At 42.5% G+C, this 21,514-nt stretch overlaps 1 protein-coding gene across 1 annotated transcript in view; it reads left to right on the plus strand.

Annotated features, from left to right (window-relative positions):
* Window positions 1-3,656: 3,656 nt before the first annotated feature.
* Window positions 3,657-21,514, plus strand: part of LOC126230336 (dehydrogenase/reductase SDR family member 11-like) — a 183,631-nt gene continuing 165,773 nt past the window's right edge. Inside the window, exons 1-3 of the mRNA XM_049942395.1 lie at window positions 3,657-3,788; window positions 14,489-14,494; window positions 19,237-19,399. Coding sequence (XP_049798352.1) covers window positions 3,657-3,788; window positions 14,489-14,494; window positions 19,237-19,399 — 301 coding nt within the window. The remainder of the gene's footprint in view (window positions 3,789-14,488; window positions 14,495-19,236; window positions 19,400-21,514) is intronic.

Below are 21,514 nucleotides of genomic sequence, written 5' to 3' on the forward strand. Positions count from 1 at the left end.
AGAACAGTGTTTTGACCACGACTGGCATTTTCAACGTACTGTGAACGTTGCACAGATGGCGTTCGTGGCCAAATAGAATGGCGCAACGTGCCGCCTTGGCTAAGAGCTGAATTTATGTCCAACCATGCGTTTTTCGCGGTGTTTCCTTATTGTTACTCAACTTCCGTACAACAACACACACGCACACTAATATGCCTTCCGTACTGAGAATAGTGTCAAAGGCTTGCAGTTAAGGCAAATGCAATTTGCAGTTGAAGATGACAGTCTGCATTTTATTGAAGTGTGTAAAGCATAAAAGAAAGGTAAAACAAAATGGAAAAAGGAAGATTGGGTTTAACAACCAGTAGATATCGAGGTCATTAGAGATGGAGCACAAGCTCGCATTATGTTAAGGGTGGGGAAGGAAATCGGCCGTGCCCTTTCAAAGGAACCATCCCGACATTTCTCTGGAGCGATTTCGGGAAATCACAGAAACCTACATCTTGATTTCTTACCTCTCACTCCATTAAGTTCTAATTTCTCTGATTCATCGAATCAGTAAATTAGTTATCGCCAAAGGTATCTTTCACGATAATATATGTTTATGCTTATTACCTTGTTCTTTCATTTTATTATCGTAAAGCCTAACTCTGAATGAGACTGTTTTCATAGTCTTTATATTCATGACTGTAGACGGTCCAGTCCCATTTATTCACGACCACCTGTCAAAACGCTCAACAACCACCTTTTGTAACGCACACTTGCAGATAGAGAGTCAGTGAGGCTCTGGAAGGTACCGACAAGGACGTGGCGTGGCCAGCTGCTCTATGGATTTTGAACCTCAAGATCAATGGCGTGAACAGCCGGATCGAGGTGGTCCCATATAATGAGCCAGATCCTATATAGGGGCAGTTTGGTGATTAGGGGAGTCCAGAAAACTCATCCTCTTACTCTTCGAATCTCACGTCTACACTGCGAGCTGTGGGATGCTTTGCATTGTCCTGCTGGTAGATGCACGAGAATAATGTCACCCAGGGAATGCCACGAAAATGTACTCCAGACCATGGTGCAGTCCGCAGCTCGTGGTCGTGCGGTAGCGTTCTCGCTTCCCGCGCCCGGGTTAAAGGGTTCGATTCCCGGCGGGGTCAGGGATTTTCTCTGCCTCGTGATGACTGGGTGTTGTGTGACGTCCTTAGGTTAGTTAGGTTTACGTAGTTCTAACTTCTAGGGGTCTGATGACCACAGATGTTAAGTCCCATAGTGCTCAGAGCCATTTGAACCATTTTGAACCATGGTGCAAGCGTGGAAGCTTGCGACGAATGTCGCAGGGCCGTACGCGCCAACGGAAATCTGTACGATGCAGCATAAAACATTATCCACCTATCGCCGCTCAGAGCACGTTCAGTTGCGGTTCTGGCGTGCGAATTCCATCCTCCGTCGGCGATGAACAGCAGTCAGCATGGGTGCAGGAAGCAGGCGCCTACTGCGGAGGCGCATACGCAGCAACATTCGCTGAACGGGCATTGAGGTGACACTCATTTATTAAGGAAAAAAAAAGGTTAGAAAATGCCTCCCTGACATAATGTGTCTAGTGTAAGAATTATAATATTTACTATTTAAAACAACTGTCACGAGCATGCGACAGGAATGACGAACAAAAAGCAACGTTGCCTAAACCTGCAATATATAGAAATAGGAAACGACAAGGACGAAGAAGAAGTAGAAGACGAAGCTGAAAATGAAGGAAAGTATGCAGAGATTAGTTTAAAAGGAACCAGATTTTAGTGACCCATACGGAATCGTAAAGATTCAGGCATATTGGGAATTTTCTTTGTTCATGGCGTCAGGTGAAGTGTACAAACGGAGGGTGAATACGAGAAATGAGATGCTTGTTGGCTTCACTGAAGGTGCTGCTCTCATTATGGAACGTACAGAAGCACTCGGACAACCAACAGTACATGTCCTCCCAAGAGTGCGCATATACATTGAAGCTGACGGTGGGAAATTCTAGAATTTATTGTCAACTATAAAACACTTGTAATGTGATATGTACAATAAGGCTTAAGGGGATTCCTTCAAAAAATATATTTTGGAATTTTTACTCCGTAAAAAATGTTGTAACGTTTACAAACTGTTGTATGTGTATGCACGTGTAAACTTGATATTTTATTGATCAGTACTGCAGCTGAATAACACTGTACATTAAACTCTACTATCTCGGAAACTATTCCGAATATGGCGTATGTCCATATGTTGATTTTGCCCTCAAATGATCGTTCTTTTTATATGCCTGAAAAGTGACCACACCTGCCGAGAAACCCTGTACATTAAGGGTCTGCAGTTTAATTGTTTTCGTGTTTACACATTTAATACTTGGTTGTGTGAACCAGTGCCTGAAGCTATTTTAAGTGAAATAATAGTGTAAGGGACGTTCAGTGTGTAATGCAACAAATATTTCTGAAGGCAGGTTGGTTTGATTTACCATTCCAGTGCAGGATATTGTTTCCCTCTCATTTGGATAAGAAACTCTACTTTTTAGCATAATCCTCGTACAATGAGAGGGCCTTACCCCTCCCTACCACGCTGGCCTCTATGCCCGCATGGTACCAACTACTGGTCGACGTCGGAGTCAACGTCAATAACCTCCCCATCATTTACGCACTGGTTCTTGCGGAGTGCATTATTCATTGGACTGGAGAGATGGACCTCGGAAAGTGCGAGATCCACCCTGAAGGGTGAATGAGGAGTGGAGTTTTGTAAGCTCCTCTTGGATACGCAGACATGTGTGAGGTGTTGTGTTGTTATGGAGAGGGAGACAGTCATTTACATTTTTGTGGCAACGAACATACTGAAGTCGTTCCTTCAGTTTCATGAGTGCACCAGAGTAAACTTCATAGTTGGTCATTAGATTATGAGGGGTACATCAAAGTGTCCACACTACGAACAGAGATGTCGAGCACTGCAGCGAGGTGTCTGTCTGTGATCCGTCACTCACCTCGAATGAAAACGTCCACACGTCCCAAAAGTGCAAGAGTCACAAACGTATGCAGCGAACCGGCACGTGGGACATCGGTCAGGTTTCCACCAAAAGGAACATAATGACAGCACTCCGCTCTTTGAACGCACCTGCATTACTGATGCAATTTTTAAGGCTATGTATAGAGCCGCCACATATCGAAGCTTCATAAAACTACAGAAGCTGACGCATCGTATTCCACGATGTCCGCCTACAAATCTTCATGTTTTCAACAGAAAGGGACAGAGAAAAAATGTGTTATCTGTACATTACTTATTGAACTCCTCTCGTAGAACAATACCTTCATTTCGAATGTGGAGTTTACTCCGTCGACGTTATGTAGCTTAACAAAACGGTCGTCTGCAAACAAATTGTTTGGAACAAATGCTGCTACGTTTTTATTTATTTACATACAGCTGCAGTCAAACCGAATGTCGGTTTGAATAAGGCAAAAACTGCTCTTGTACCTGTTCCAGGTTCTAGAAGCTACTCGTTAAGGCGTTCCACTGAAGTCGTCCATCGGACAGACAGATCTGTTTGCCCACCGGCGGAGAGGAGTATGGACTGCGGTCGGGCGATAACGGGCTGCCCCGCCGGAGCTACGCGGGCCGCCTGTCCTCTGGAGGCGAACAGCCGCTGAGGCGCGCCACTTGCCGTCAGGATGGAGCGGTCCGCAGGTCGCGTCGCCCTGGTGACGGGCGCCAACTCCGGCATCGGCGCCGCCACCGCACGGGCGCTGCTCAGGAGGGGGCTCGAGGTCGTCGGCCTCGACAAGAGGATCGACAGGGTCCAGGTAGTTAACTAACCACCAGCCTCGGTACAGCATCTCAAAACTGGCCAGCTTCAAAAAATTGTGCCAGTACTTCAGTTCGAAGTGTTATTTAGCTAACTGCCACAGAAACAGCATGGGTTTCAGAGCAATAGAGAAATGAATGTGATGTATTAAGAGTAAGGTATTACTTTTTTCTATTTTTAGCTCAGTCACTTTTTATGACACAATCGTAACTGGTTTTTAGTCTTCAAAGTCCATCCTCAGATGCTACTTTTTTTGAGTCATCAGTCTTCTGACTGGTTTGATGCTCCCGCCACGAATTCCTCTCCTGTGACAAACTCTTCATCTCAGAGTAGCACTTGCAACTGACGTCTTCAATTATTTGCTGAATGTGTTTCCATATCTGTCCTCCTCTACAGTTTGTCCCCATTACATCTGCCTGTAGTACCATGGACGTCATTCCCTGATGTCTTAAACAGATGTCCTATCTTGCTGTCCCTTCTCCATGTGAATATTTTCCTTTCCTCTCCGATTCTGTCCAGAAACCCCACTTTATTACCTTACCATTCAATCTAATTTTCAACATTCGTCCGTAGCACCAGATCTCAAATACTTCGATTCTCTTCGGTTCCAGGTTTCTCACAGCTCATTCTTTACTACCACACAATGTTGTGCTCCAAATGTACTTTCTCAGAAATTCCTTCCTCAAATTAAGGCCCTTTTTACCGGTGCTAGTCTGCTTTTGATGTCCACCTTGTCCCGTCCGACACAAGTTATGTTCTTGCCTAGGAAGCAGAATCCACCTACTTCATCTACTTCGTAATCGGTCCTGACGTTAACATTCTCACTGTTCTCATTTCTGCTACATCTCATTACTTTCGTCTTTCTTACATTTACTCTCAATCCATATTGTGTACTCATTAGACTGTTCATTCAGTTCAGGAGATCATGTAGTTATTCTTCGCTTTCACTCAGGATAGCAATGTCATCAGTGAATGGTATCATTGATATCCTTCCAACATGAATTTTAATCCCTCTCCTGAACATTTCTTTTTTTTCCCTCATTGCTTCTTCGATGGTACAGTAGGGTCGAAAGACTGCATTCCTGTCTTACACCCTTCTTAATCTGAGCACTTGGTTCCTGGTCGTCCACTCTTATTATTCCCTCCTGGCTCTTGTACATACAGTATATGACCCATCTCTCCCTACAGCTTACACCTATTTTTCTCAGAATTCCGAACTTGCGTATCCCACTTCTTTGCGTATTGATTCTTCCTGACTAATCTCTTACACTTCAGCCTGCTCTTCATCACTACTGCATTCTGATCTGCTCCTGGGTACGCCTTACAATCGAGTATCTGATTTCGGAATCTCTGCATGTGTATGACGTAATCTAAGTGAAACAATGCCGTATCAGCCAGACTTTTCCAAGTATACCTCGTCCTCTTGCGATTCTTGTACAGAGTATTCACTATTACTAGCTGAAATTTATTACAGAACTGAATCAGTCTTTCTTCTCTCTCATTCCTTGTCTGACACCAATATTCTCCTTCCCTTACAACTGTACTCCAGATCCCGATTACTATTAGATGTTTATCTCCCTATTCGTGCTGTATTACCCGCTCATTATCCTCATATACTTTCTTTGTCTCTTAATATTCAGTTTGCGGCGTCGACATTTACACATGAACTATTGTTGGTGTTGGTTTGCTGTCGATTCTGATAGAAACAACACTATCAGAGAACTGTTCACAGTAACACACTCTCTGCCCTTCCTTCTATTTTTAATGAATCCTACTCCCGCTACACCATTTATTGCTGCTGTCGATATTACCCTACACTCATCTGACCATAATTCCCTGTCGTCTTTCCATTCCACTTCACTGACCTGTACTATGCCTATCATGAGCCTTTGAATTTCTCTTTTCAGATTTTCTAGCTTCCCGACCACGTTCAAACTCCTGACAAATCCACGTCCCGACTCGTAGAACGCTATCCTTTCGTTGGTTATCTAACCTTTTTGTCATGGTCACCTCCCCTTTCGCAGTCCCCTCCCAGAGATCCGAATGGGGGACTATTCCGGAATCTTTTACCAATGGAGAGATCATCATGAAACTTTTTCAGTTACAGGCTACATATCTTGGGGGTACAGGTTATGTTTCTTTAATGCAGTGATTTCCATTGCCTTCTGTATTCTTGATCGCGTTTACTTAAACTTATGGGCTGACTTTTTTCTGGTTCATAAACATTTTATCTTTATCTGTTATTACTTTTATGTTGTAATTTCATGTACTGACACGTTCCATGACCTTGGACATTTGATATTGTTGATTCTTCCGCCCTTAGGGGCAGTTTCCTAAACCGAGGACAAGAGAGTGGCCTTAACCTCCGTCCGCTCCATCGCCCTCTTTGACAAGGCCGTTGGCAGAAAGAGGATGATTTTTATGTCGGAAGTCTTCGCCCGCCAATGCTGGTTATTAATCAATATTTAAGTAGTTTCGTGTTTCGAACTTGGGACCGAAGACGTCAATCAATTGAATAATCAAAGACGATACCCCTCGACCACTTGTGCATCACCAATGCTGCTATGGACAATACGAAAGGTTACAGTAAGACCTGAAACAAGTGCTATTTTTTTCACTTGGTTTACTTGTGAGCTTATTAATGTGCTATAACAATGTATATGGTTTCATACATATGAGCGGCATTTGATGGACGAGTGCTCATCACCGTCTCCACAAACGGGATGTTGTTTCTTCCAAAATGTATTAACAGTTCTTGCTGCTAACAAGTGAGTCCGACTGTAGGACTGTAACACTCTAAACACTATTCCCTGAACTTGTCATATTCACAGAGACTCAAAACTCCCTATCTAATGTCGGTAAACAAACAAACCAAGACTTACCATAATGTTGTGTTTGGCCTCTATATGCACATGAGTGAAATCCTTCAATAGAGTCCAGATTTTCTCAGTACTGTTAACCGTAATGAAAGCGTCGTCCCTCCGTGGATTCCCATTTATTTTCACGAAGCATCTTGGTGATACCCGCCTGTTGCTCGAGCGTGTAGTAACAAATCAGGCAGACCGTCTCTGAATTTCTTCGACATCTTCCTTTAATCCGTACTTATGGTGATCCAAAATACTGCAGCTGAGCTAAATTTTAATCAGAATTCTTCCAACAAATTTAAATAGATAAATCGCCTTCCCTACTGCCGACACTAGTTGCCCGTTTCATTTCATATGACTTTGCAGTGTTACACGTAGACATACAGAGCGTAACAGGTGCAATTTATTTTAATTTTATACACACGTCAAGTTCCGCAGGACCAAACTGAGGAGTAAATGTCCAAGGGCATGGAATGGGTCAGTACATGAAATTATAACATAAAGGTAATAGCAGATGAAAATCAAATGTTTATTAACCAGAAAAATGCCAGTCCGTAAACAATCGCGATCAAATAAGCTAATATTGTTAAGAAGAAATGACAGTAAGGAATAGTATATCTATATATACGAGGGCCGTTCAGAAAGTAACCTCCGGTTGATTTAAAAAAATACACCAAGTTAAATAAAAATATTTTAATATATACATCTTACAACTACATCTTTGCACTATTTTTCTACATAGTCTCCATAGCGATTGAGGCACTTATCGTATCTCTTCACAAGCTTTGAAATTCCTTCTGCATAAAAATCACCCGCTTGTGCCTGGAGCCAGCCTGTGACCGCATCTTTGAGCTCTTCGTCGTCATCAAACCGCTGTGACCCGAGCCATTTCTTCAAATGCATGAAGAGGTGATAATCACTTGGCGCCAGGTCTGGGCTGTAAGGTGGATGGTTGATAACGTCCCACTTGAAGGACTCAAGAAGGGCCGTTGTTCTGCGAGCAGAGTGAGGACGGGCGTTATCGTGCAAAAAAACGATACCGGAAGTCAGCATACCACGGCGTTTGTTCTGTATAGCCCGTCGTAACTTTTTTATTGTTTCACAGTACACGTCTTGATTAATGGTCGTACCACGTTCCATGAATTCAACCAACAACACCCCTTTGGCATCCCAAAACACCGTTGCCATCAGTTTTCTCGTCCACTTTTAAATAAACGTACCCATTCACGGACAACTCCTTCACTCATAACTCTTGGTCCGTACACGGCACAAAGCTCACGATGAATAGTTGCTGCAGAATATCCTTTGGCTGTAAAAAACCTTATGACAGCACGCACTTCACATTTGGCGGGGTTTTCTATTGCACCACACATTTCAAACTGCCACAAAAACTAAACTAGCGCAGGTACGACGTTCACTCGACCATGGCTTGATGCCGACTGACCTGTTGAGTGCGGGAACGCACAGATGGCGTCGCTACTCCCCCCACAACCCGCACTGTGACCAATCGGAGGTTACTTTCTGAACCGCCCTCGTATTAAGAGGCCAATGTCAAAATACCCTGACTCGGGAACAGGCGTCGACAAAAGGTTCGTGAACTTTCATCACTTATTGCCCGAACCGCCCGTTCCTCAGCCAAAATTATCCTTTTGGAATGGGAAGAGTTACCCTAAAATGTAATTCCATACGGCATAAGCGAATGAACATAAGCAAAGTAGACAAATTTTCGTGTCGAACGATCACTCACTTCAGTTACCGTTCGAATAGTAAAAATGGCAGCATTAAGTCTCTGAACAAGATCCTGAACGTGGGCTTTCCATCTATCTGAACACCTACAAATTTGAACTGCTCAGTTTCACTAATCATATGCCCATTTTTTGAAATTAAAACGTCGGGTTTTGTTGAATTGCATGTTACAAACATTAAAAATTGATTCTTACTGTGATTTAGTGTTAGTTCTTTTACTACAAGCCATGAACTTATGTCATTAACTTCCCTAATTCACTTTGGCAAACACGGATGGCATAGAAACAGGTCTAAAATAGTCTACATTATCCCTTTCCCCTTTTTATAAAGCGGCTTTACTACTGAGTACTCAATCGTTCAGGAAACTGACCATTCCTAAAGGGAAAGTTACAAATATGGCTAAATACAGGGCTGACATGTGCAGCACAGTACTTGAATATTCTGCCAGGCACTCGATCGTATCCATAGAGTCCATAGTCTTCAGTGATTTAATTATTGACTCAATCTCTCCCTTTTCTGTATCACAGACGAGTATTTCAGACATCAGTCTCGGAAAGGCATTTGCAAAGAAAGTTATATGATTCCCTGTAGCAATTTCATTTTTATTTAATTCACCAGCGATGCTCAGAAAATGATTGTTAAATACTGTACATACATCTGATTTATCAGTAAGAGAAATATTTTTTCCAGGAACTGACTTTATATCGTCGACCTCATGCTGCTGATGAGACACTTACCTCACAACTGACCATATGGCTTTAATTTTATCCTGTGAGTTAACTATTCTGTTTGCATAACACATACTTTTTGCCTTCCTAATAACATTTTTAAGCAACTTACAGTACTGTTTGTAATTGGCTACTGCAGCTTGATTGTGACTACTTCTAGCATTTTGATATAATTCCCGCTTTGTTCTACATGATATCCTTATTCCACTTGTCAGCCACGCGGGCTGACTTTTACTGCTAGTACCCAGTTTAAAACGTTCTAATGGAAAGCAAATCTCAAAGAGCATGAGAAATGTGTTAAGCAAAGCATCATATTTGTCATCTATGTTATCAGCGCTGTAAATATCCTGCAACTCTTGTTCCTTAACGACGTTTAAGAAACTGACTATTGCTGTTCGATTAACGTTCCTACATAGTTTGTAATTATGTGTGACGTTTGTTTGAGTACAAAAGCCTTTTAGTGTTAAAATCTGTGCATCATGGTCTAAAAAGCCATTCACCCTTTTACTAACAGAATGCCCATCTAGTAATGAAGAATGAATAAAAATATTGCCTATGGCTGTGCCACTGTTTCCCTACACCCTAGTTGTAAAGAACACCGCCTGTATCAGATCATATGAATTTAGAAGATCTACCAACATCCTTTTTCTGGCACCATCATTTAGAAAATTTATATTGAAGTCACCACATACAATTAATTTCTACTACTTCCTACAAAGTGAATCAGGAACACTCTCTAGCTTGAGCAGAAATGATCTGAAGTCAGAGTTGGGGGACCTCAAACAACATTAATTAGCAGTTTAGTGTCACTAAGTTCAACTGCCCCTCCTCAACATTCAAATATGTGTTCAGTGCAGTGCTGTGATACGTCTATACACTCACACGGAATTCTGTTTTTTACGTACATAGCCACTCCCCCATCCCGAAAAGGATGAAACACAGCCAGCTAATCTGTATCCTGGCAAAGGAAGCCTCTGAAGTGTGAAATTATTTAAGTGGTGCCCCGATATACCAATAATCTATAAGCAGTTCACTAACTTTGCCTCGAATACCTCTTATATTTTGATAAAATATGCTAATTCCCTCTCTACTTGGAAACATGACGTCCTCTGAAGGTGAGCCCTTAGTTAGAGGGACTTGCTTTAAGTACGTGCTGATATTTCTACTGGTGGCTGAGGACAGCGTACTGAACAATATTATATCTTTATTCATGTCACTGCAGACTAAAAGTCATAGTCAGTACAAGTCATATATTTTCAGGTGTGAAGTGTGGACGTGTGGACGCAAAACGCTTAGTGTATACTGACAGGCATAACACTCTTAATGGTGCAGTATGATCATGCAGTAAGCCTCAGGTCGTAAAGTTTCTGGTGTGTTTGTGGGAAGACTGTTCCAAGCAGAGAAATAACAACCAGCACGCTGATGTGTGTACACATCAAGGTCCTTTGTATGAGAATATCCGCAACTACACCTGTTACAGCCTGTATAATCGCCGTGTCTGTGTCCTTCAGCACAACACTAATAGTGTACCGAACAAGACAGCAGTGTTATCCCTACTCATCTGCATTAATTGACACTTTTCTACATTTCTAGCAAGCTGTCATTCATCATACCTAATTGATATTATCTCCGACTCATCCTGTAGCCTCTAACACACACTACGAAAACACTGTCCCTTACACTGCAGTGTAGTCAGCAAACAGTTGCCTTATCCATCACATCGTTTATCCATATATAGAGAATAAGACAGGTTCCATCACTCGTCCCTGACATACTCCAGGTAATAGCCTCGTCTCATTTGCCCTCTGGAGCAACGTACAAGGTAGTGTTGTATATTGTCGGACCTTCATTAAAACACAATAGAGCATTGCGTGGAATGCATTCTGGAAATCTAAAAAAAGTTGAATTTGCCTGTTGCCTTTCATGAATGGTTTGCAGGTTTTCATACAAGAAAAGGACAAGTTGAATTTTTCACGAGCGGTGCATTCTCAATCTGTGCAGATTTGTGGACAGAAACTTTTCTGTCCAAAGGTGATTTATTATTTTGCTCGATAGCGTTACGGATCCGTTCATTTACTCTTCTTACAAGCACGAGTCACCTGCGCTTTTTTTCCATTCAGTTGAGACTTCGCTGTGGGTGGGAGATTATGCGAGCTAGGTAACAGACCACTGTCCAAGAGTACTCCCCGTAACACCGAATACCGCATTCCGGACGGACCCGGCGACTGATTTCTTTTCAGCTTTTTCAGAAGCTTATCTATACCAGAGATGACTATGACTATGTTTCCTGTACTGGGGTTTGTGTGACGGTCAACCGATGACGTCTGTACTATATTCCGCGGTGAATGATTTTTTAAACGCAAAATTAAAATTACTGTTTCCGTTACTGTCTTCTGTTGTCACACCAGACTGGACTGTTCGATGAGTGACTGGAGAGAAGCCTTCGACTCAGTTGCTGATTTTATGCACGGCCAGAATTTTCTCTAGGCCTCGTCAAGATCTGCTAACTTATGGAGGTGGAATTTGTGTGCTTCTTGCTTCTTCTTACAGATGCAAGAATTTCTACTAACTTTTGCCTGTCGTCAGTTCCGTTTCTGTTTTGAACGTAGTGCAACATTCCGAATTTTCATATTAAACCACGGTGGGTCTTGGCAGCCCTTAATCCACTTAATACGTGGCTAGCTGGGTTGTGGTGACAGACGGATCTGTAGCGCGCCCCAAGGTCTTGGTTAAGGCTGTAAGGTGAGAGATGTGCTGTCTAGTGAACAGCGGGCGCCAACAATAAATAACTTTTAAGTGTGATGCAGCGTGTTGCATAATTGATGTTTCAGATGATTTTGTTTCTAAGTCTCAGTTGTAGATGTCGTTCATGTGTTTCGTTGACAAAGTGTCTTTTCGTTCTTGTCGATGTGGCTTGGATCGTGTTGTTACAACGACGATCTTATTAAAATGGCGAAATTTTCAGTAGCAAGAAATAACGAACGAACGACGACATTAACACGAACACGAAAAATATTTTAAAATACCAAAACTGAAAAGTGTAAGCTTCACGTTAATCGGTGGCCTCTTTTGTTAACTGTTTCTTGTCGTTTCCTAGTAGTGCAATGTAATGCATGAAAAACACAATGTTGTGTATGTTCTACAGAATTTATTTAGTTGGCCGGTGTAGAAGGCCATCATTAGACTTTAAAACACTATCATCATCTAACGAGTTACAATATTTGTAAACAATATTCTAAAAGATGTTACTCATCTAGACTGAGGCAAAAACACATAATAAATATCATCTTTGACAGTGCGGTAGCAACGCAATTAAAAAGGTAAAAATTTTAACAGTGAACAGATACAAAATGAGCAAACAAGGAAAAGCATTAACAATAAACTCACGAACACTGCCTATGTAACAATTTATATCAATCAAATGAAACTTCATCGTTCCAAAACAATTTTTTCAAGTCTGAAACATCTACGAGTATTGTGTATGTATGGAGACAGACGTAACGGACGAAAATTTGTACCAAGGCCGGGATTCAAACGCGAGTGTCCTGTTAGTTAGGCAGACGTGCTAACCACTACACCGCCCTGGCGGACTGGCTTTGCACCACTGCAGGGCGTACCCCAGCAAGCCTCCATCCTCAACCAACCTCCCATTCACTTCTCAGCCCACTTGGCACAGCCTCTAAACTCGAACAGTGGAGAGACGCACGTACAAACTTCCATTCATCGCTTCAGACTGCGTATATACAATTTACATCAAATTAACAACCCCAATAAAATTGGTATTTGTCAAGACTAACAAAAAGTAGCTTGAGGAGGTATTACATACGAAAAGTGAGACAGAAACAGAGTAAAAGATAAATTAGACAACTATAACAACAGAATTTATGAAGTACTTACATGATTACAATAAAATAAAAGTAAATACAGGAAACTGGAAGAATGTTAATAAACTAGGCAGCGTTAGATGGAATGGAAAGCTGAAAGGATTAAGAGAAGTTTAGAGGAAGAGAAGTATCGAGCGGTCTTTCATCATTTCATATTAAATTATAATTGTGGGCCAGATGTATGTTGATTTCCAGGGCTTCCAATACACTGAGTTTCTGGCCTTAGTCTGCTAAGTGAAATGGGACAATAACTGGTAGCTGGGGTCTCCTCAGTACATGTTCAGCGAATGTGGGGTAATCATTCTGCGACCAACTGTTGATTTCATGTTCTGCCAGCAAAATTGCTATCCCTCTGCCTGATTGGCCAATATAGAACTGATCATAATAAGGACAAGTAATTTTTTATATCCCACTTTACCTGTCCTAGCTATGGTATTGTACACTGTTCCTGCAGTCAATGCAAAGAGAAGCAGAGCACAGAAAGAGGAGGAATTGAATTTTCGGTTCTTGATTCCGATGAAAGGTGTGATCTATCAGCACAGGATTTTAGCTATTGACTGTGACAAGAAATTTGTGCCTCAGCCTAGATGAGTAACTTCCTTTCCAGTTTTACGATATTGCTCTGCGTGTGTTGTTAAGAAGAACGATGCAATGTGCTTTCGGACATGCATGCATGGCAGGCATTGAGGCGACTACAGCCGTTATGAAATACATAAAATTTATTCACATTTGCGAATACGAAGAACCATCAGCTTAAGTGAATGACGTCAGTGAGAATTTGTGGCCACCCGAGATTCAAACCGGGACTTCCAGCTTTATATGAGCATTCACGTTTACTGCTTTCGCTATCCGTGAACAACTCATGGCCTCGCCTAAACTTCCATATGTCGTCTTTCCTGCAACACAACCTGTACTCGTACACAAATTATGTAATTCCCGTACAGGGGAGGAAAGTTTAATTGAAAGTCGCTGTCCAGCGTTGGCAGATAAATTCGATAGTGCAGTGCCTGTCGTGATAAGAAGGACGATACACTGTCCTTTCAGACACGCATGCATGCACTTCTGAACCTCATGGATAGGGTATAGCAGCCGTCCATCTCGCCTCCCTCCCCCCACCCCCAAGCAGTTTCAGCGTTCATTTTCAGGGCAGCTAACGACTTTTGCAGTGTCTTCCTGACGTCCAGAAAGAATTTTAGTCTGCAACAGAATACGTGATGATCTGAAACGCCCTTTGTACCAGACTAGGACTCGAACCAAGAACCTTTCCCCTAACTGGTAAATACTCTACTCACTGAAATATCCAGTCGCAGGTCACGACTCACGATCCACCTACAAATCTGTAGTTCTATCACAGTTTCTACACTTCATAGCTCGGCATACCTTATAGGTTCAGAACTCCTGGAAAAAAGGATGTTATACAAAATTGACTTGCCCACAGCCTGATTCATTGATCTTGGAACCAATTTAACACTTCAGGAGAGTGTTTGCTTGAACATTACGTCATATTATAACCGTGTGCTGCACACTGGAGTGGACTTGTAACTAGGGAGGGAACAAATGTGTCAAAATCCAACGTAAAATTTGGAGTGTTGATAGGAGAGATAAGACCCACGTGAAACACCAGAAGGAAGTATACTGCGCGTGAACAGGTGATGTTACAGCAGTAATACGGCAGCCATGGTTCCGGTTCACTTTTCACACCAAATTGATATGCAAGTTAATTAAATTGTGGCAGTTGATTGATTTATGACGTTAACATATTATACTGCTAAGAGAGTTTTCATGTAACGCCTCCACCTCCACCTCGCCTTAACATATTGTTCTTTAAATTGATTTATGACATCCTTGGGGTTCATTTATGATCCCCTGAGGATACTCTGCCCTTCTGAGAAGACGTCTCAACATTCCTCTCCTCTGCCTCTTCCTTCGCCCCTCTACGAATTCTCTTCGCCCATAGAAACTCACATTTGACGTCAAATTAATTGACTAATTAAATTTATTAACTGGTTAAATCCATGCCATCTGGGGAATGTTCTAGCCACACCTCCCTCACTCTCCCTCCCCTCCCCATACTCGAAATTAGTAGGAAAAAACTCAGTTGATTAGCTAATTGGCGAGATATCGATTGCTACATATGAAATATTGTTTAAACAATTTGTGCTAGACAAGGCAATGTGTGGAATATTGTTTATTCAATATTTGTGGTTGACGAGGCAGTATGGAAATTTTAAATTATTGTGGTGCTTCTTTATTCCAATCATGCAAGGAATGCTGTCATCGAACACTCACCACACGTAATTACTCTGTCACAGATCGCCCTAAACATATCTGGCGAAACTAAACTGTTGATCATGTCTCTGACTGCCAGACTTATCACACTGCACAGCGCACGCCACTGGCCAGGGACTGCCACAGCTACGGGATCGCGATAATGCTCTACAGACAAAGAATCGGGTAGTGGCATCTGTCCCAGATAGATACCAGGCTCACTTCCTGTCCTTCTCTCTCTCTCAAGAGAATACTTCCTGTCTGTGTGTACCAACGTATACAAATACACACACCAAGATATCCTCCCCACACTTCCTCCCTTCCAAACGCACCTGTCCCCCTCAACACTCACGCAGACGAGACGCTGTTAGTGGCTATGTACCTTTGTTCTCACACTTCCGCTGCTATGGAAGCCTGTAGCAGATAAAACAAAGACATTAAGACATTCGGGAAGAAGTAGGCAGAGTGTGTTGAGTACCACACTATTCCCTTGTTTGATATGAACGAAGTACTGGATACCTGATAAACCCGCAACTGTGGATGTCGTGGAAATACTCCCTCACTCCATAATATCGATTGAATAATTAATTAAATCGATACTCTTCGTGGCTCTACCCTTCATTCGATCCCTGCGAAGCCCTACATTTCAGCAGGATAATGCACGACCGCATATTGCAGGTTCTGTAAGGGATTTCTGGATACAGAAAATGTTCGACTGCTGCCCAGGCCAGCACGTTCTCCAGATCTCTCACCAATTGAAAACGTCTGGTCAATGGTGGCCGAGCAACTGCCTCCTCACAATACGCCAGTCACTACTCTTGATGAACTGTGGTATCGTGTTGAAGCTGCATGGGCAGCTGTACCTGTACACGCTCCGTTTGACTCAATGCCCAGGCGTATCAAGGCCGTTATTAGGGCCAGAGGTGGTTGTTCTGGGTACTGATTTCTCAGGATCTATGCACCCAAATTGCGTGAAAATGTAATCACATGTCACTTCTAGTATAATATATTTGTCCAATGAATACCTCTTTATCATCTGCATTTCTTCTTGGTATAGCAATTTTAATGGCCAGTAGTGTATTCAGCAATTACGTCAAGAGCCCGTGCATGATGTGAAAACAAGAGTGACCTGTGCAATTACTACAACTTGAATTACTGAGTCGATCGTTTCCCTCCAAACCGAAACATCTTAATCGGTAAAGTTTACGTGATCAGTATACTGTAACCTTTGTCGAGAACTGTCTACTATTGAGAAGACCTACGGCTGTATCATGCAAAACAGTGCGAGAGAATGGAGAGCAATTGAGTCAGAGACAGTAGAAAGACATGCGGTATTTGTTCCTTAGCAAGAATGTAACAAAATTTAATTTGCACCGATTTCAAAATGTAGTCTTACTATTTAACCAAAACCGGGCATCGTCGTCTTTTTATTACCTACACAGAGATCTATAGTAAGTCTGAAATCATCCACAACTCGTCTATGATTTTGTAATTTGCTGTAAGTGTTCTATTGCGTCTTTTAGGTAGAACTGTCTATCAGTTCCAATATTTGCGAATGATTCCCTTGATTTGTTTATAAATGTTTTCTCTTGGTGACCAACATCGCTGTCCATGTTCTCCAATCACTGTCTCTTAGTCAGCGGATTCAAGATCTTCTACTTTTCTTGTTGTCAGCAGGGCTAAAGTGTTTCTCTCACGTGATTGTTTTGAAACTCGTTTTTCGGAGCAGTTATCTGATGACGGATTTAATATTACTTTACAAGATTGTTTGTTCTTACTGTCGATAATGTAAGCGAAAATTTCCTGGTTTGTATTAGCTGCATGAAAGTAGCCCCTTTCTGCTAATGTATATTTGAGCTACATCCGTGTAATTCAATTTATGCTATGTTGGATGACTTTACGACCGGCGCTTCTAATTCTGGCATCATGTTCAAGCATGCAGTTATCAGGCTAACTGGACCACCGTTAATTACTTTCGTCTGTGTGTACTAGCAGTTACGTTTTATTTGAATTTCGCCTAACCTAATAATTTTGCTCGCCCAACCACGAGAAGAGTTTCTGCCCCAACTTTGCGATGCATATTCCCTTTACTGTTGAACGGCGTGTCTAGTGTTATGTGAGAGTTATTTGAAGCTCTCGCTCCGGCAGACGACAACTAACACTTCAGGAACCTCACGTCCCCTATTTGATATTACATCGGCTTCAGTTACTGGGTTTTCAGATTACGAATTTTTATCTGGAGATCTTGGGGAATTTCGAGTCACACTCAACAAAATGTGTTCAAATGGTTCAAATGGCTCTGAGCACTATGGGACTTAACATCTATGGTCATCAGTCCCCCAGAACTTAGAATCACTTAAACCTAACTAACCTAAGGACATCACACAACACCCAGTCATCACGAGGCAGAGAAAATCCCTGACCCCGCCGGGAATCGAACCCGGGAACCCGGGCGTGGGAAGCGAGAATGCTACCGCACGACCACGAGCTGCGGACAAAAATGTGTTCCACATGCCCTCTCTTCCCTCTTGGCCGCTTCTGGTCTTTGGTGGACACTGGGGTAACTGTACGAGTCTCCGTAGCTCGTGGATCCTTCAGGTAAGCCCTGCACCGAACTGACGAAGTTTCTGCTTTGGACAGTCCACTTGGCTCCAGTTCATAGCAACATGCTCGGGCTGTACATAGTCTTGTACTGTACGTTCGTGGTATACATATATCCTATATGAATATACCTGAACTGGGGTAATTTGATGTCAAGCAATAGATATTCCAGTTCGCGTTCGTTATTCAGTACAAGATAATGAAGTTAGCAAAGCAGCGATATATACAAGCGACTTGAGACTCAACCATGTCCAAATGATACTGCTTTTGGAAAGCCTGGCAAACAGTTGTTCACAGGGGGCTCGACGACATGAGGCATCCTTGCAGAAGCTGTGTACTTTGCAAAGATAAATATGAGCCGCTTCTGTCTGGGACCCACAGAAAAATCCGGGCTAACACCTATGTTACCTCCTTTCTGACAGATCATACAATATGAAACAAGTCGGCGGACTCTTGATATGTACCGATTCCATGAATACTTTCTTGCCCGTTGCGAGGGCTGCTTGGAGAAAAAACTGCAAATTATATAGTGCCGGTCGTCCTAAGATGTCTTGCTACATCGCAAGAACTCCATAAATCCACGTTTCGTTGAATAACGCGCTGCTCAGATTGCCCGACAGGAGCAACAACTGGTACACACTTTAATATTCCTTCTTCACCATGACAATTACCAGCCACATTTAGCTGAGGCAACGGCAGAATGGTCAACATTATGTTACGACGTCAGCTTCAAAGAAACTGGGTACCGAACTATCTAACAACGCAAATCACATCAGCCCTACTTCCCGTCAATTCTAGTCTAATGCGGAAGATTTTCACAACAGGTTAATAGCAGGCCATGTGGCTTCCAATAGAACGGCACACCTGACGTAGACGGTATCCTATCTGAATTGTGGTTACTGACAGTTGAAGAGGTGGTTTTTTAGTTTTAGGTTCACTAAGTAAATTACAACAACGAGCAGAACACCAACTAAAGTCCTAAAAATTGTTTATTTCTCATACTGATTTGCTATAAGTTCTTAGAAGAATTCTGAAAATGTAAGTTTTTGGTTGTTACCTGCTTGGTGCTTTAATTCGATTAGTTAGTGGCGAAAGCTTAACACTGAATGACTATGTTAAGTTTCTTCACATACATGATCAAGTTAAGTGAGGCTACCTGTGTTCACGAATTCCGAGGTTCTGGGGAAACAAGAATATTATCATCCTTAGTGGCAACAACTTCTTTTTTCATGTAATTACGGCACACACTTGTGTAGAATTCAAGTTTGTTAAATGGCAAACTTGATCTATCTCCTAATGATTTTTTTTCTTCTGCCCCGTGCAGATTCCACAAATCTGTCGTTTTTTTCTTGCAGGCTCGAGAACTGAAGGACGCTCCGGGTAGGCTCTATCCATTGCAATGTGACGTCAGCTGCGAGGAGAATGTTCTACGGGCCTTCAAATGGATCAAAGAGAATTTAGGAGGGGTCGATGTTCTTATCAACAGCGCCGGCATTTGCAGAGAAAACCTTCCAACAAGTAAGTGAGCCACAGTTCGTCTCCATTCAAGTAAGAACCTTGAGACATCATGATGCTGCAAAGGATCTGGAAAGAGATTTATAGTTTATACGAACAGGTGGTAAATTACGCACAGAGCCGGTGCTGAAAAGGCTTCTTGTACGCTTACTGTTTCTCTCTGACCACGGCTGGATGTCTTGTTTATCTCGTGTCATATGTTTGAGACCCAGAGCAAGGATCAGGTGGGCCAACTTCGTGAGTCATCTATCATTCCCCTCAATAAACATTTTTATTTAATAGTCATTCTATCATAAGCCAACTAACAGTTACCAAGAATCTTGCTAAATTAATACAGATAACTGAGGTTTTAAAAGTAATATCGCAATGCATAATGACATTTGCACTATACTTAAAATTACAAGTGGTAGTATAAGAACATGTCAACGGTGCAACACAGTGATGGCCCGATTACAAAGGCTCGTGGAGTGGCCGCGCGGTGTGAGGCGTCATGTCACGGAGTGCGTGGCCCCTCCCACCGGCGGTTCGAGTCCTCCCTCGGGCATGGGTGAGTGTGTTGTTCTTAGCTAAAGTTAGTTTAAGTAGAGTTTAAGTCTAGGGGCCGATGATCTAAGCAGTTTGGTTCCTTAGAGATTCACACACACCGAATACAAACAATTGATGAAATAAACGGGTGGCAGGGCTGAGTCCGCGCATCTATTAGCACAACTGTGGGCTAACCCCACAACAGCACTTGAATTTAAGTTGAACAAACGACAAGTAAAGTACGTTAAAATGCATACATCTCCAGTGCATCAGTAAGCTCCAGACCTGCTCCGAGGCAAACATTGGACACAAGTACATATAATGTTGGTGTCCAAAGTCTATTAGCCACCTCACGCTAGGTGGTACACGATCATATTAAATCTTCCTTTTACTAACAATAATGGGGAGCGTAAGAAAAACGACAACACTTTGGTGTCATAAGACATTGTTATTCTCGTCCCATATAGACAAGAAAAGACAAGCTGGCCAAACGCAATCTTCGTGTAAAAACCGTGCAAACTGTAATACTTGACTGATTGGCTACAACGCTGTTACACACAAATCAAGTACTTAATAAGTTACTGGGCACCTAAAACAAAATAAAGTACCGGGCCCCTACTAATATGATAATGACAATTAAACCCATAATATCTTTAAAGAAATCAAAAAACTCTGCTCAGTTTGCCCAAAGGCTTTCATCACATTCCCACAAGAATCTTGCAATAACAGAAACACTGACAAAATTACTTTCTCAAAATGACCAAAGCCATGATACAAAAGAATGGCAATAAATTTCTCAGCTTGAGGTTGAAATGGGAGATCCGCAGAAGCGTGTGTGACCTGCCAACACCTAGACCTCGTGCGATGACGGGAAAGCCGCCGAAGCAGAAGGAAGACGCGTCCCTGCATCGGACCAGCAGAACAGCAACGCGTCAACCGCTGCCGATACATAGCTGTCAACATATACCAAAGGACAAACAGCAGACAAGTTTGACAGAAATTAACATACACAGTAGTATTTAAGCTGAGATTTAAAATTATTTCCAAGGAAACCAACTATTAAAACTTCAGTATAGGAGCACCCCGTTCATAAACATTGGAAGTTAACCTTCCTACAAATAACAAGGAACAATGTAAAAAGTCATTTAAAAGAATAAATACATAATAATTGAAGCAAGACAAAAAAAGTCAATCTTATACCTTTACTGGGGCGTCTTGGTGACTGAATGACACTGTAATTCGCTACGCACCAAATGGCAGATGGTCGGCCATAAGGGCCGGCCGGAGTGGCCGAGCGGTTCTAGGCGCTACAGTCTGGAACCGCGCGACCGCTGCGGTCGCAGGTTCGAATCCTGCCTCGGGCTTGGATGTGTGTGATGTCCTTGGGTTAGTTAGGTTTAAGTAGTTCTAAGTTCTAGGGCCCCCCATGAACCATGGACCTTGCCGTTGGTGGGGAGGCTTGCGTGCCTCAGCGATACAGATGGCCGTACCGTAGCTGCAACCACAACGGAGGGGTATCTGTTGAGAGGCCAGACAAACATGTGGTTCCTGATGAGGGGCAGCAGCCTTTTCAGTAGTTGCAGGGGCAACAGT

The sequence above is a fragment of the Schistocerca nitens genome, unplaced genomic scaffold (genome assembly GCF_023898315.1).
Source record: "Schistocerca nitens isolate TAMUIC-IGC-003100 unplaced genomic scaffold, iqSchNite1.1 HiC_scaffold_380, whole genome shotgun sequence".
Taxonomy (NCBI): domain Eukaryota; kingdom Metazoa; phylum Arthropoda; class Insecta; order Orthoptera; family Acrididae; genus Schistocerca; species Schistocerca nitens.